Raw genomic sequence first — 13,190 nt, forward strand, 5'->3', positions numbered from 1 at the left:
TAGTTTAATAACCCAAGAGTGAAGAATGGATGGAATTCAGTAAAAGTTAGCTTTTAGTAAATGTTATTTAATGAGGGGTCATTACAATGATGTCCATTCGAAATGTTTCCATTTGTTTGCTGCATAAATTACAATCTTGTCAATTATTAGATACATTAAACATAAATTGCTCTCAGGTAAAGACCATTAGATTAAAAACATCACATACTTAAAATAAGGAACCCCTCCACGGGTGAAAATCATGTGACTAAGACAGAACAAGTTAAATACTAAAAATAAAAAAACTGTACTGCACATTGTTGCATCATAAACCTCTACAGATAAACAGACAAAATGACAAGTACATTGATACAGCATTTTGAAAGTTATCAAGTTGTTCCGCAGATTGCAGGTTCCAGTGTACTGCCAAAAGATCCTGCATCTTTCCTGTAAACAGATATTATTTTTAAATTAAAGAACATTTTGCAACATCTGTTCATAATGGATTAAATGAAACACGTGATTAAAACATGAGTATGAGCTGCTCTCAAATTATGCTGACCTTTCTTCTATTTAGGGGTGGCCTCTGTTTTCACTTCCTGCTTCCCTTCTCCTGACGAATGGTCGCCTTTGTTAATGGCCTAGAAGTTGGTCAAACAAATCAAAAAAGAATGGCAACCATTTAAGTGAAGTTACAGTTTTACATTTCTTTAAGGAATAAATATATTGGCTATGTTCGGAATGGAATACAAGCTGAACTCTGCACAGTACATACTGTAATTCTGCAAATGTTTCAAACTGTAGTATGCTACATTGTTGTCACATGGCCTCATCATATTCAATGTGAGTGGTGCTCTGATGTGATCTTGGACATAAGTATAATACATAAAACCTTTGTCAGTCTGATCAGATAATGAGTCAAAGACTGTTTTCCAAAAAGAAACATACTACCAAAAATACTTGTACCATTACAGATATATGGAAGAAATTGTAAGAATAGTATGGTAGTATGAAATTCCGAACTCTTTTGTGGCTGTAATTACATCCGGTTACTGATTCATTCACCAACTTGGACAAGGTGAGGGTATTGTATTTGTGGGATACAGTTCAGAAAATGTTCTGCACATTCAGTATAGTATACATAGCAGAAATAGTAAGAATAGACCTTATTCACAGCAGCGCCATCTTTGATTTTGAATGGGAATGACAATGAGGCTGTGAGGGATAGACTTACAGCCTCTTCAATGGGCTGTACTGCAGTTTAAATTGTTTTTGGATCGTTCCGCTGAAAAAACATTGATAAAATATCTGTCCAAGAACATTCAGTATACAAAGAACTCCAGACAACATGAGTTGTGGACAATCAGATGTGATCTTGGAGCTTTAAACTGGCTATGTCTGTCTATGCCAAACATAGCCAGTGATGTGGAGTAATTACAATGGCACGAGTAATGAATGATGGGGTTATTGTGTGTTTTATTCATTTTTTTATGCAATTGAAAGAACCATTACCTGCACAGAACTCCCGTCGCTAGAAGCTCCTGTTTGTTCCACATCTAATTGACTGTTAGAAGCTATTCCAATCTCCTTCACCTTCTCTAGCTCCGGAGAGCCATCGGGGGCCGTGGTGGCTTTGATATTGGTGCATTCAGTGGAATTAGTGTCTGGTTGCAGTTCATTCTCATTACTTTCAGCCTCAGAAGATAAGTCGTGCTTTGATGCACGGCTATCTTCCTGTCCATCTTGATCTGGGGCTGGTAAAGACTCTCTCTTCTCGGCTTTCTTCTCCTCTTCAACTGGTTTATCTTCAGAGAAGCTGGTGTCATCCACCTGTGGCTCACGAGAAAGGGTGCCCTCATCTGAGGGATATGCTATGCTAGTGGAGCTGCTTTCTGCATCTCTTGCACCTGGGACGTTATCATAAAGGAGTTGGGGGCTGGTGGGTCTGGTCTGTTTAGGGCTGTAAGACTCATACACTGATCTGTCAGACCTAAAACTGGATGAGTAGCCTCTCCTGTAGTAGCAAATATGCGTGTTATGTTTTAGCATGTTAAATAGATGTTAAATACAGAAGTCCATTTGAAGCTGAATGCTCATAAAAAGTTATGAGTGCTTCTGTGTTGTGGGTTGATCGTAATGTTGCAATTAAAACATTTATAGAGTGCAACAGTCTGGTTCCGGACGTAAAAATCCCATTCATTTTCTCAGAATAGGCGAATCGATTTTTTACGATAATTTATAAACCTTGAAAGAAAGGTTGTTAATTGACGGTATATGCTTCTGTTGAAGCCATCGGCCCATGTTATTTCAACTTCAGTTTTTAAAAATCATGTTCAATAGCAGAATTCCTGATGAAGAACAACACTTCCCATGATCGTTCAGAGAAAGATCCACCAATCAGAGAATCGTGGCAAACAAAGTGCACGAACAGAGCTCTGGAGCGACCTCACACTACTTATATATTTGCATTTATCTGATTTTTTTGCACTAAAATTCTAATACAATGTTTCAGTACTTATAATGAACAACTTTAAATCAAAGGTTTTATATTTTTCCATCGTTTTTAATTAAATTACGTAATTCGCAAATCGCAATGCTTTATGGGATTGTAGTTCATTCGCACATTAAAGATGCTAAGTGTACAGTCTTGTACCTTTAAGTTTGTAAAATTTTCAAATACTTTTTTTGCTTCAAATCAAAGTTTGTAATGGTGTGATTCACCTCGGAGCTGGTTAGTTTGGTTCATGGCTTAGCACTCAATGAACGGGAAAAAGACTTCCGGAACCAAGACGGCTGGAAAGTGGACGTGCACTGTTGCGCTTCATAGCTGTGAAACTATACTAAGTAATTATTTCACAAAGCTCACTGATATTTTTTAAGGCAAAAATCAAACCCATCATAATATTCCTCACAATACATATTTGTAATATAGATAATGCAAATTCACCAGCAGATGACATGAGTTTTCAAGTTTTACTTCCATAAAGCAAAGGAAGAACATTCTGTTGACTTTACCTGAGAGAGCCCCTGGGGCTGTTACTGACGTGGAAATCATAAAAGCCTTTAAGAGATTTCGGAGACAAAGCTTCTCTAAATGATCTTCTCATCAAGGAACCTGAACTTAAAAGGAAAACAAGGAGAGTAATTTGTGTCTATTTGCAATAGAATTCATGCAAGTCTGTTGAAGCTTTATAGTAATGATATTTAACCAGTTGTTTTTATGATTAAATAATAATTAAAAACATACCATGAAATTCCTTTTTTTAATTGTGTTACGAAATGAACATATTGTCCTTATAAACAGGCAAAAAAGACTTTAAAATTATTTACCGGTTGAAGTTCTTCACCACAAAGCTCTTGTCTGGATGCTGGACACTCAACTCTTTCATCACAGTCTGTAGATCCTGATTGTTCTGTTGGGGGTTAAGAAACTTTTCAGCTAGGTACAACAATTTTTTTTCACAGAGCCAAACATTTAATTGGCACAGCTGTATTTTCAACTTTACCTTGGTCATTTCCTTGTAGAAGATGTCTCTTAGGTTGGAAATGGCTTGGAAGACTGTGACATAGCATCCAATCCGACTAAAACATGTGAGAGTAAAAAAAAAAGTATTTTACGATGTAATAATAACACACGCAGTGGCATTATAATGAAAAACTAATTACTAACATTAATTTCTATTTATAACTTTATCTTTGCATGTCTTCACTTAATAACTTCATCTATTCTGTACATTTTTATAAAAATATTCTTCATGAGAAAACTTAACCCCTTTAGAGATTAATGCTAATATTAGACTTTGGAAATTTAACTAAGCTTAAAGGGATAGTTCACCAAAAAATACAAATTTATTTGCTTGCTCTCTTGCCATCCCAGGATTTCATTCATCTGAAGAACACTTATGAAGATTTTTAAAAGAATATTTCAGCTCTGTTGGTCCATACAATTCATGAATGGTGGCCAGAACTCTGAAATCCAAAAAGCACATAAAGGCAGCATAAAAGTAATTTATATGACTCCAGTGGTTAAATCTTTGTCTTCAGAAGTGATATAATGGGTTAGAAACAGATTAATATTTAAGTCCCTTTTTACTTTATATCTCCACTTTCACTTCCACATTCTTCTTCTTTTGTTTTTTTGGCAATATGCATTCTTTGTGCATTTCGCCACCTACTGGTCGGGGCTGGTCAAAGGTGGAGATTTATAGTAAAAAAGTACATACATGTTGGTCTGTTTCTCACCCACACCTATCATATCGCTTCTGAAGACATGGATTTAACCAATAGAGTTGTACAGATGACATTTATGCTGCTTTTATGTGCTTTCTTGAGCTTCAAAGTTCTGGTCACCCTTCACTTGCATTGTATGGACCTTCAGAGCTGAAATATTCTTCTCAAAATATGTGTTTGTGTTCTGCAGAAGAAAGAAATTCATACACATCTGGGATGGCATGAGGGTGAGTAAATGATGAAAAAACATTCATAACTATCCCTTTAACTTGCCATGCACTACTATAAACCGCGAAAATCATTTAGAGTAGATACATTAATGCACAAGCCCATTACATTTCCTCCAAGAATAACTAACCAATTGGCCTTCAAGAATAGGAGTCTAAAAAAAGCTTTAAAATGACTGTAAAATTATTGTTAGGATTTAAGTATGCTTGCAAACAATGAAAGCACTCACCTGTCAAATAGAATAGGCAATTCCTCCTTCAGCTCCTTGTTTATGTGATCAAAGATCGTCTTGGCTGCTTTCATCTCATCCTCTGCCTATAAAAACAGCAACAGTACAAAGGAAAGTCCTATATGAACATTGTATATGCATATACTGTATATGAATAAAAAATCAGCTCTACATGTCTAAATCATTCAGAATTAGAGATTTCATGCCAAATCCTATATTTAAAACAACAAACAAATGTCCAAGTGCCTCATTATTCTTCATAAAAGAAGAATAATAATAGTTTAGAAACATGTCAACATGAATGGAAAATCAGAACTCTTGACTAAGGCTATAAACAAACTGGTTTAGAGTCTTAGGAAGAACAATTTTAAAGAAGTGAAATATGTCATATAATACCTTGCCTATTTTGATGTCATCCCTCTTTTTTGCATTCTTCAGTCCTGTCAGGTGGTGGCGAGAGGAATCATAGTCTACGAGTTTCCGGCCTCGCTTGGTCACTCTTTCCTAAAGCATGGAGAAAGTTGAGTATAGATAAATTGTATATTAAAACATTTTTGGAAAATTTTGGGTACCGTTTATGGTTTGTATCTGTGTTTGAGGCAGCTGTCATTACCCTGACATCTGGAAACTGGCTCATGTAAGAACCCATGGTGAGTAACGCCTGATCTCGCAGCTTGGCCTCATAGTCATTCCATAGAAGATCTTCACCCTTTCAAACATGGTGGACCACATTTGTATTAAAAAATAAATAATGAAAGAGCGAAGTCATTATTGTGTGGCTCACAATATTTGGACACTGTGACAAGGAGGAGGACGGGGCTGGCCTGTGACTACGCATGCCTGGCCCCCAATCGGGCTAATTAGCCGAGAAGAGGGAAGTGCAGCGGAATGCGGCTGTTTGGGAGAGAGAGAGCCACATGCAGCTGCAGTATGTGCGTTTGTGTTCTGTGTCTTTTTGTTTAAGTTGTAATTCAAATATTATTTTGACGGTTCAAATATTATTTCCGCCTCCTCCAGTCCTTTCCCATTTCAATCCTTGTTACAGACACTTACTAACTTACAGACTTCAATACTAAAATGTATGAATGTGAACATACATCCACTACAAATGACCGAGGGTCCAGTTGGTTAAAAGAACATACAAAAAAGTTATTTTGGAGAAAAGGCCTAGCATCATTTGTTTACAGATAGGACTTTGATATTTTGTAATTTAATGCAGACTAATGACATTCAAAGATTTTTAATTGTAGCTTAAAGGAATATTCCAATATATTCAATACAAGTTAAGATCAATTGACAGCATTAGTGGCATAATGTTGATTACCACACAAATACATTTTGACCCATCCCTCCTTTTCTTTAAAAAAAGCAAAGGCACTTACAACAGAAGTGAATGGGGCCAATTTTGGAGGGTTTAAACTGCCTTTAAATGCGAAGCTTAAAATTTTACAAAAGCACTTACATTAATTCTACTATTAAAATGTATGTATTATTTGAGCTGTAATGTTGTTTATATGGATATTTTTACACTTATTTTAAGGTTTTAGGGTTTGTTGGCTATGTCGTCATGGCAACAAAGTTGTAAAACTGGCTATAATTTTACAGAGAAAAGGTAAGCGATTTTATCACACTAAAAATGCATATTGTTTGTCTTGTGGCTATTTTTCTGAAATAGTGAGTATTTTAACATTCAAAAATGGGCCCCATTCACTTCCATTGTAAGTGCCTCACTGTAACCCAGTTTTTTTTTTTTTAAGGAAAGGAGGGATGAATCCAAAAACTTTTTTGTGGTAATCAATATTATGCCACAAATGTTGTCGATTGAGCTTAACTTGTAATGAACCCGGATTATTCCTTTAAGTGTCCCAATACCTTTAAGAGGCACTGTACAGTAGTATCGTCTTACCTCCACAACTGCCCCAAGATCCATTGCGCCGTCCCACTCAGGGTCATAAGCATCATAGAGTGACTGAAACAGTTGACTTGAGGCATCCCTCATTACTGTTAAACATAACAGTAAGTTTATAATTGAGCATTAAACTTCAGGATCAAGACCTCAAGCATTGATAATTTTAACCCTTCTCACATGTCAATTTTAGGTGTGCTTACATGAGTTCAATACAATATGCAAGTAATCCTTTATAAGAATGCCGATTTCACATTATTTAGTGTGGATATGAATGTAAAAAACAAACCGCTGACAGCATTCAGGTACGCTTTCAGGTCCTTGTATATTTTGTATGCATCGTGCTGCAAAGGTAAGGAATCATGACAATGTATGATAATGTAAGATGAAGGTAATTCATTTGTTTTTATCTTTAAATGTGACTTTGTTTACCATGGTAGATTTAGCTTACCTGCTGGTCTTGGAGGTTTATCACACACTGCTCAAAGAGCTCATCTTTGGTCTCATCTGACTTACCAAGCTTCTGCAACACCTGAGAAACACATAAGATATTACAGCAACCCTAAATACCTGTCAGCCATGACGAGGATATTCTCAGTGTACACTGACAGCACTGCAGAATTAACATTTGATGGATTTTACACCTGACTCTTAAAACATTCGATAAGTGCTCACTGGCAAAGAAGGAGCTTCCTTACAAGGTTATAGATAGTAAATAAAATCCATCAGGTCCACTTGCTAGTAGGTTCCAATAGCTCAACTGACAATACATAGTGTTAGCCATGCAAAGGTCATGGGTTTGATTCCCAGGAAACAAATAGAATATTACTTTTATTTACACTTTATGTGAATGGCATCTATTTACACTTAGAGCATATAGCATCTATTATTATTAAAAACATTTTTGATATATACATTAGCCATCTACCTCCTTTACACTTAGTGTAAATAGCCAGTACCTAAATACATATTTAGAATACACTGTAAGTCACTTTGGATAAAAGCGTCTGCCAATTGCCAATATTGAGGGACAAATTGGTTGTTTAATCAATTGTCAAGATCTGAAGGGGTTTCTTAGACGACTTTTTTTTTATACACTCAGCAAGCAGCAAAATAAATAGTTACTTGCAGTAATGAAAAAAGATTGTTAACTAGAGGGAGGCTGCATGTTTACATTGGCTCATGTCGATGGAGCTTCACCCCCACGTGATGAAATAGATTAATCAACAATGCTGTCATCTGCTCCTACCATCTCGTGGTCATGAGACTGTTAAGGTGATTGATTATTGGATCAAAATGACAATAAAGATTCTGCATTTAAAGGGATAGTTCACCCTTATCACAAACCCATATGACCCATCTTTCTTTAGTGGAACACAAACGGAGATGTCAGGCAGAATGGTAGCATCAGTCACCATTATCTTTTATTGTATAAAAAAGATGCAATGTAAGTGGGTGAGGCTAACATTCTGCATAACATCTCCATTTGCATTCCATGGAAGAAAGAAAGTAATTCATACGGGTCGGAAACAACATAAGGTCGAGTAAATGATAACTGATGGATTTTCATTTTTGGGTGATCTATCACTTTAAGACTGACAGTATAGGAAATGAAATTGGACCTGCTCTTGACATTGGTGTTTTATGCTTCCAGGCTACACACCTTCTCCTGCGCCCTGTTGAATTGTTTCTGGACCCGTTTAGTGAACACATTGGCCTCTCTCTTTGAGTTGATGCTTGTCTTGCTCTCTGCCATCCTCTTCACTTGTGTACTCCTCTATTTCGATAGACCCTTAAGTTATTTGGCCGATGCTGAAGAATAAAAGAACATATCTAGAGCAAATTATTGTTCACTTGGTATCTTTAACTATGCCTTTTTTTTTATTTTTAGCCCTAACACACCTTCTACAGTCATAAGCAATAAACTTCTTATCTTTCCAGGTCATGGCTTGAGCACTGCGGCCCCCCCAAGTCATATTTCATGGTAAATGGTTATGTGCTGTGCAGAGCTCACTAATCAGGGACTGACTTGTCCAAGCATAAATGAAGACCATGTGGAAAACGTTGAACATATTGGAATTATTTTGGTAAGATTTATTTTAGCCTCACCAAGACATTTCTCAGATATGACAAAATAAAAGCCTAATTCCTAGTGACTGTGGAAGTTAAACTCTGTGTCTTTTCTATTCCATTCTATTCTATTCTACTCTTCATAGGATGAGTGGGATTAGTATCTGTGACTTATGGTCCCTGATCTCTGGATGAGATCAGGGAACATTTTATGATTCTATTATATTCTATTATATTTAACATTAGTGCAGTTAGAAAGTGTGTGACTACTCTATACTTTTCTGGATCAGATCAATTAAAATGGAATGATTCTATTCGATTCAATTCAATTCAGGATCACATTAGTGGATCTGATGTAGAATGCCTGTGACTATTCTACTCTGGACTAGATCTGTGGAATTCCAATGATTCTATTCTATTTTATTCTGTATCACATTAGTGGAATTAGAATTCTTGTCACTATTCTATTTTATTATATTCTATTTTGGATACCATTAGTGGAATTAGGATGTGTGTGGCTATTCTCTTATTCTAGTCTATTCTGCAGAACCATTATAGATTTACAATGTGTGTGACTTATATTCTGGATCAGATCAGAGAGTGATACTATTCTATTTACCTTAGTGGAACTACAATGCTTGTAACTATATATTCTATTCTGCATAACATTGATGGAATAAAAATCTGTGTGACTATTCTGTTCTATTCTGAATCAGACCAGTGAAATTTAAACATTCTATCTTTTCTATTTTTGATCAGATCAGTGAAATATGAATGATTCTATTCTATTATAACATAACATTCTAGACCTTATTTATGCTAGCGCCATCATTGATTTTTAATGGGAATGACAACAAGGCTGTGAGGGATAGACTTACAATCTCTTCAATGGCACGAATGGTATAAAACTGTTTAAATGTATACTGAGTGTTCTTGGACAGATATTTTATCAATGTTTTGTCAGCGGAACGAACCAAAAACACTTTTCAATGGGCTGTAAAAGTTTTTGTAGAGACTGTAAGTTTATCTATCCCTCACAGCCTCATTGTCATTCCCATTACAAATCAAGGATGGCACTGCTGTGAATAAGGACTATTATCAGAAGCAGAATCAGAATCAATTCAACCTGCCACAGTCGCTGCTGATACAGTTCTGCTCAGCAGTCATTGAGTCTGTCCTTTGCACTTCATTAACTGTCTGGTTTTGTGCAGCTACAAAATCAGACATCAGAAGACTACAAAGGAAAGTTCAGACTGCTGAGAGGATTATTAGTTGCCCCCTGCCCTCCCTTCAGCTGGTAAAATCACTCAGTCTGGACCCCACTCACCCAGCCCACTAACTTTTTGAACTGTTGCCTTCTGGCAGGTGCTACAAAGCACTGAGCACCAGAACCGTTAGGCACAGGAACAGTTTTTCCCCTCAGGCTATCCATCTCATGAACAGATAAAACTGCCCCATTGAGCAATAATTATGTGCAACACACAGCTTAGTCTACTTATATTCATCCAACATATCCTACCTCTTTGTTCTGCCATTGCATCTGTATATAACAGATTTGTATTTGTATATTTTACATTTTATATATGTATATATATATATATAAATAAAATATACAAATACAAATCTGTATTTGTATTTGTATATTATATATATTATATATATAGTGTCTTATTGTGTATTTCTACATATAATTATTTATTTTTTTTTCACTTTTTATCTTAATTCTATAAATTATTTATTTTATTATTATTATTATCTCTGTCTTGTTGTATTGTTTGTGCACTGGAAGCTTCTGTCACCAAGACAATTCTTTGTATGTGTAAGCACAGCACATACAGCACAAGCATGGGCCACTCCTTCCCACCAGTGTGAGTGTTTTGAACATTGTTCCGCTGTTTTTTCTTCTTCTCTAGGGTCGAATGATTGAACTCACCATTGTAACATTGATGCTTGAGGACATGCTAGATTTTGATCATGTTGGCCAAGTGTGCAGCCACCGACATGGGCATTCAGTGGGTCAGATGGGCATTAGCGTCAGCGCTCAAAACGGAAATGTTTTACGATTTGGCAGGTAAATGATCTATCCGAAATGCGTAGTCACAAGTTAAATTAGCTGTGACAACTATATTGATAACTTTGTTGCTGTCGTCAGCGTTGTCATGCATCTATATTCGTTAGCACACAAAATCTATCGTATTTTGCCTTAAATCATGTTTTAGTGGCTTAATTACAACTTGTACTCGTTTCAATTTAAGGACATTATGAGACATCGGTTATCTAAACTATTCTGAATGTGTATCTAAACTATTCTGAATGTGTTATAACTACGTCTCCGCCCACACGAAGCTAAAGCTGCTTACTGCAGTGTGTACTATCGCCCAGCCGTTTTTCGATAAGTCCCACCTCTCAACCAATCAGATCAATGGCTCTACATTCTTGACCAATCAGATCAATGGCTCTATGTTGTAGACTTCGTCTCATTGGCCGAATTGTGGACAAGTTCGTGTCAATCCTGCAACAGGAGGCGGATGAAAAAAACGTACGTACTAGAATGCAATCTTTCATAAACTTCCTGAGCAAAAATACATTTTGTGAATTAAAACGTATGCATATACCTGGTAAACCAATGACAAAACGTCTTTTAAATTAAGTACACATTTATAACCTTTAGTAATAACTTTAAGTTATATAGGGATGTTTACAAAATAGTATCAAACAAATCTTTAAATATAAAGACAACTTTTATTTAGGAGGTTATATCAACAGCATACTACTACTACTATACTGCACATATTAACAGTTAGATTACTGCGTGACATAGGCTACTGAAAGTGCTCGTAGTCCAGTTTTTTCCAAGAAATCCTAATGTTTACCTATAAAAACACTACTCACCTGTCAAAATGTGCATTTCTTTTCAGTGGAGCCCAAATATTATCCAATCATTTCAGTCTTTCAAACTCCCGAGTGCTCTTGCCTTTCCTTGAGGAGTGTGCACTTGAGAATCCTTGAACTTTGGTACCAATTGTGTCTAAGTTCATTGGTAAAATATTCAGAGAACACGCCTCACTTTTCAAATGGACGGAAACAGGTGAATGGCTGTTCTGCCCATATCTTGCAGGACATATGATATCTTTATCAGTTTAACTAAATATTAATTTCTCTGTTATGTAGTATCTGGTACCTTTATGTTGCTGGCACATCTGAGTCGTGTACGGGGTGGAAATGGACACCTTTGACAAAATGTACAAACTGGACAGAGGTTAGATATATAGATAGCTAGCTAAATAGATAGATAGATAGATAGATAGATAGATAGATAGATAGATAGATAGATAGATAGATAGATAGATAGATAGATAGATAGATAGATTCTTGTTACTCTAGACAAAGTTGATGAACGTGCAGTCAGTGCAGCTTCGCCTTGTTTTAACGTATGCCAATAACTTCTGGTTAATAAGTCAATAAGTGATAGATGGGGCCTTGTCCTGCAGACTCGGGAAATTTCTCTTTCTTAAAGTCCTGAAGGAAGGACAAGACCAGAGTTTTAACAATGTCAGAGACAGCCAGGGGGCATTCATTGTGTATTGGACCATGCAAGGTATTTCAGCTGCACGGCTGTTGATTATTTCCATCGTTTCTGTTTTGCTGTTAATTGTCGACTGCAGAGAGTTTCAGTAGGTCACATGGAAGTGGCTACACAAATTATCTTCTTAATCTGTATTTTTGTCTTACAGTATTTTCCAGTAAAAATATATAAACAAGACACACAAGCAGCAAAATAAAATAAGTTTGATATTGTTTTGGTTATGAAAACTTTTTTTTAGTGTTATATTTTTCTTAGTGTTTCATATTACAACAAAGTTGGTTTCTCTTTCTGTCTAGCTTTGTGGATATGTGTTATCCTCTTGCCCACCCTAAATGTTTTTTTGGGCGGATTTTCTCACCTTTTCTTCCCAATTTGGAATTCCCAATGCGCTCTAGGTCCTCATCGTGATGTAGTGACTCGCCTCAATCTATGCATCTTATCACGTGGCGTGTTGAGCGCATTACGTTGGAGACCTAGCATGTGTGGAGGCTTCGCTCTATTTTCCGAGGCATCCACGCACAACTCACCACGCACCCCACCGAGAGTGAGAACCACACATTACAGTGACCATGAGGAGGTTAACCCTACATGACTCTACCCACCCTAGCAACCGGGCCAATTGGTTGCTTAAGAAGCCTGACTGTAGTCACTCAGCACACGCCCTGGGTTCGAACTTGCGACTCCAGGTGACTCCAGGTGTGGTAGTCTGTCTTTATGCTGAGCTACCCAGGCCCCCCTGCCCACCCTAATTTTAAATAATGAAAGAACAGATTAGCACTTGGGCCCACATGACTAATATATTGGATGGGGAATTTGGAGGCTTGGCTTTGCTACACAGGCCATCGCTGACCAGCAGAAGTGGAATTTTAAGAGTGATCCAGATAATGCTGTGAGTAATAACTAAGTTATTAAGTACGTTGTAAAAAAATGATTTCCCCCATGGAAAAATAAGACATTTCTGT

General features: G+C 36.6%; 1 protein-coding gene across 1 annotated transcript; it reads right to left on the minus strand.

Moving 5' to 3' along the window:
- Nucleotides 1-54: 54 nt before the first annotated feature.
- On the minus strand, nt 55-11,737 carry LOC127628409 (bridging integrator 2-like). Its single transcript, XM_052105132.1, has 14 exons — nt 11,535-11,737; nt 8,236-8,384; nt 7,024-7,104; nt 6,862-6,916; nt 6,573-6,667; nt 5,280-5,375; nt 5,063-5,170; nt 4,667-4,752; nt 3,486-3,561; nt 3,310-3,392; nt 2,995-3,099; nt 1,492-1,993; nt 542-620; nt 55-426 (listed from the first exon to the last, which is right to left on the minus strand). The coding sequence occupies exons 2-13, from the start codon at nt 8,326-8,328 to the stop codon at nt 549-551; spliced, it is 1,452 nt and encodes a 483-aa protein (XP_051961092.1). The 5' UTR covers nt 8,329-8,384; nt 11,535-11,737; the 3' UTR covers nt 55-426; nt 542-548.
- Nucleotides 11,738-13,190: the final 1,453 nt, after the last annotated feature.

Source organism: Xyrauchen texanus, chromosome 35, assembly GCF_025860055.1.
Source record: "Xyrauchen texanus isolate HMW12.3.18 chromosome 35, RBS_HiC_50CHRs, whole genome shotgun sequence".
Classification (NCBI taxonomy): domain Eukaryota; kingdom Metazoa; phylum Chordata; class Actinopteri; order Cypriniformes; family Catostomidae; genus Xyrauchen; species Xyrauchen texanus.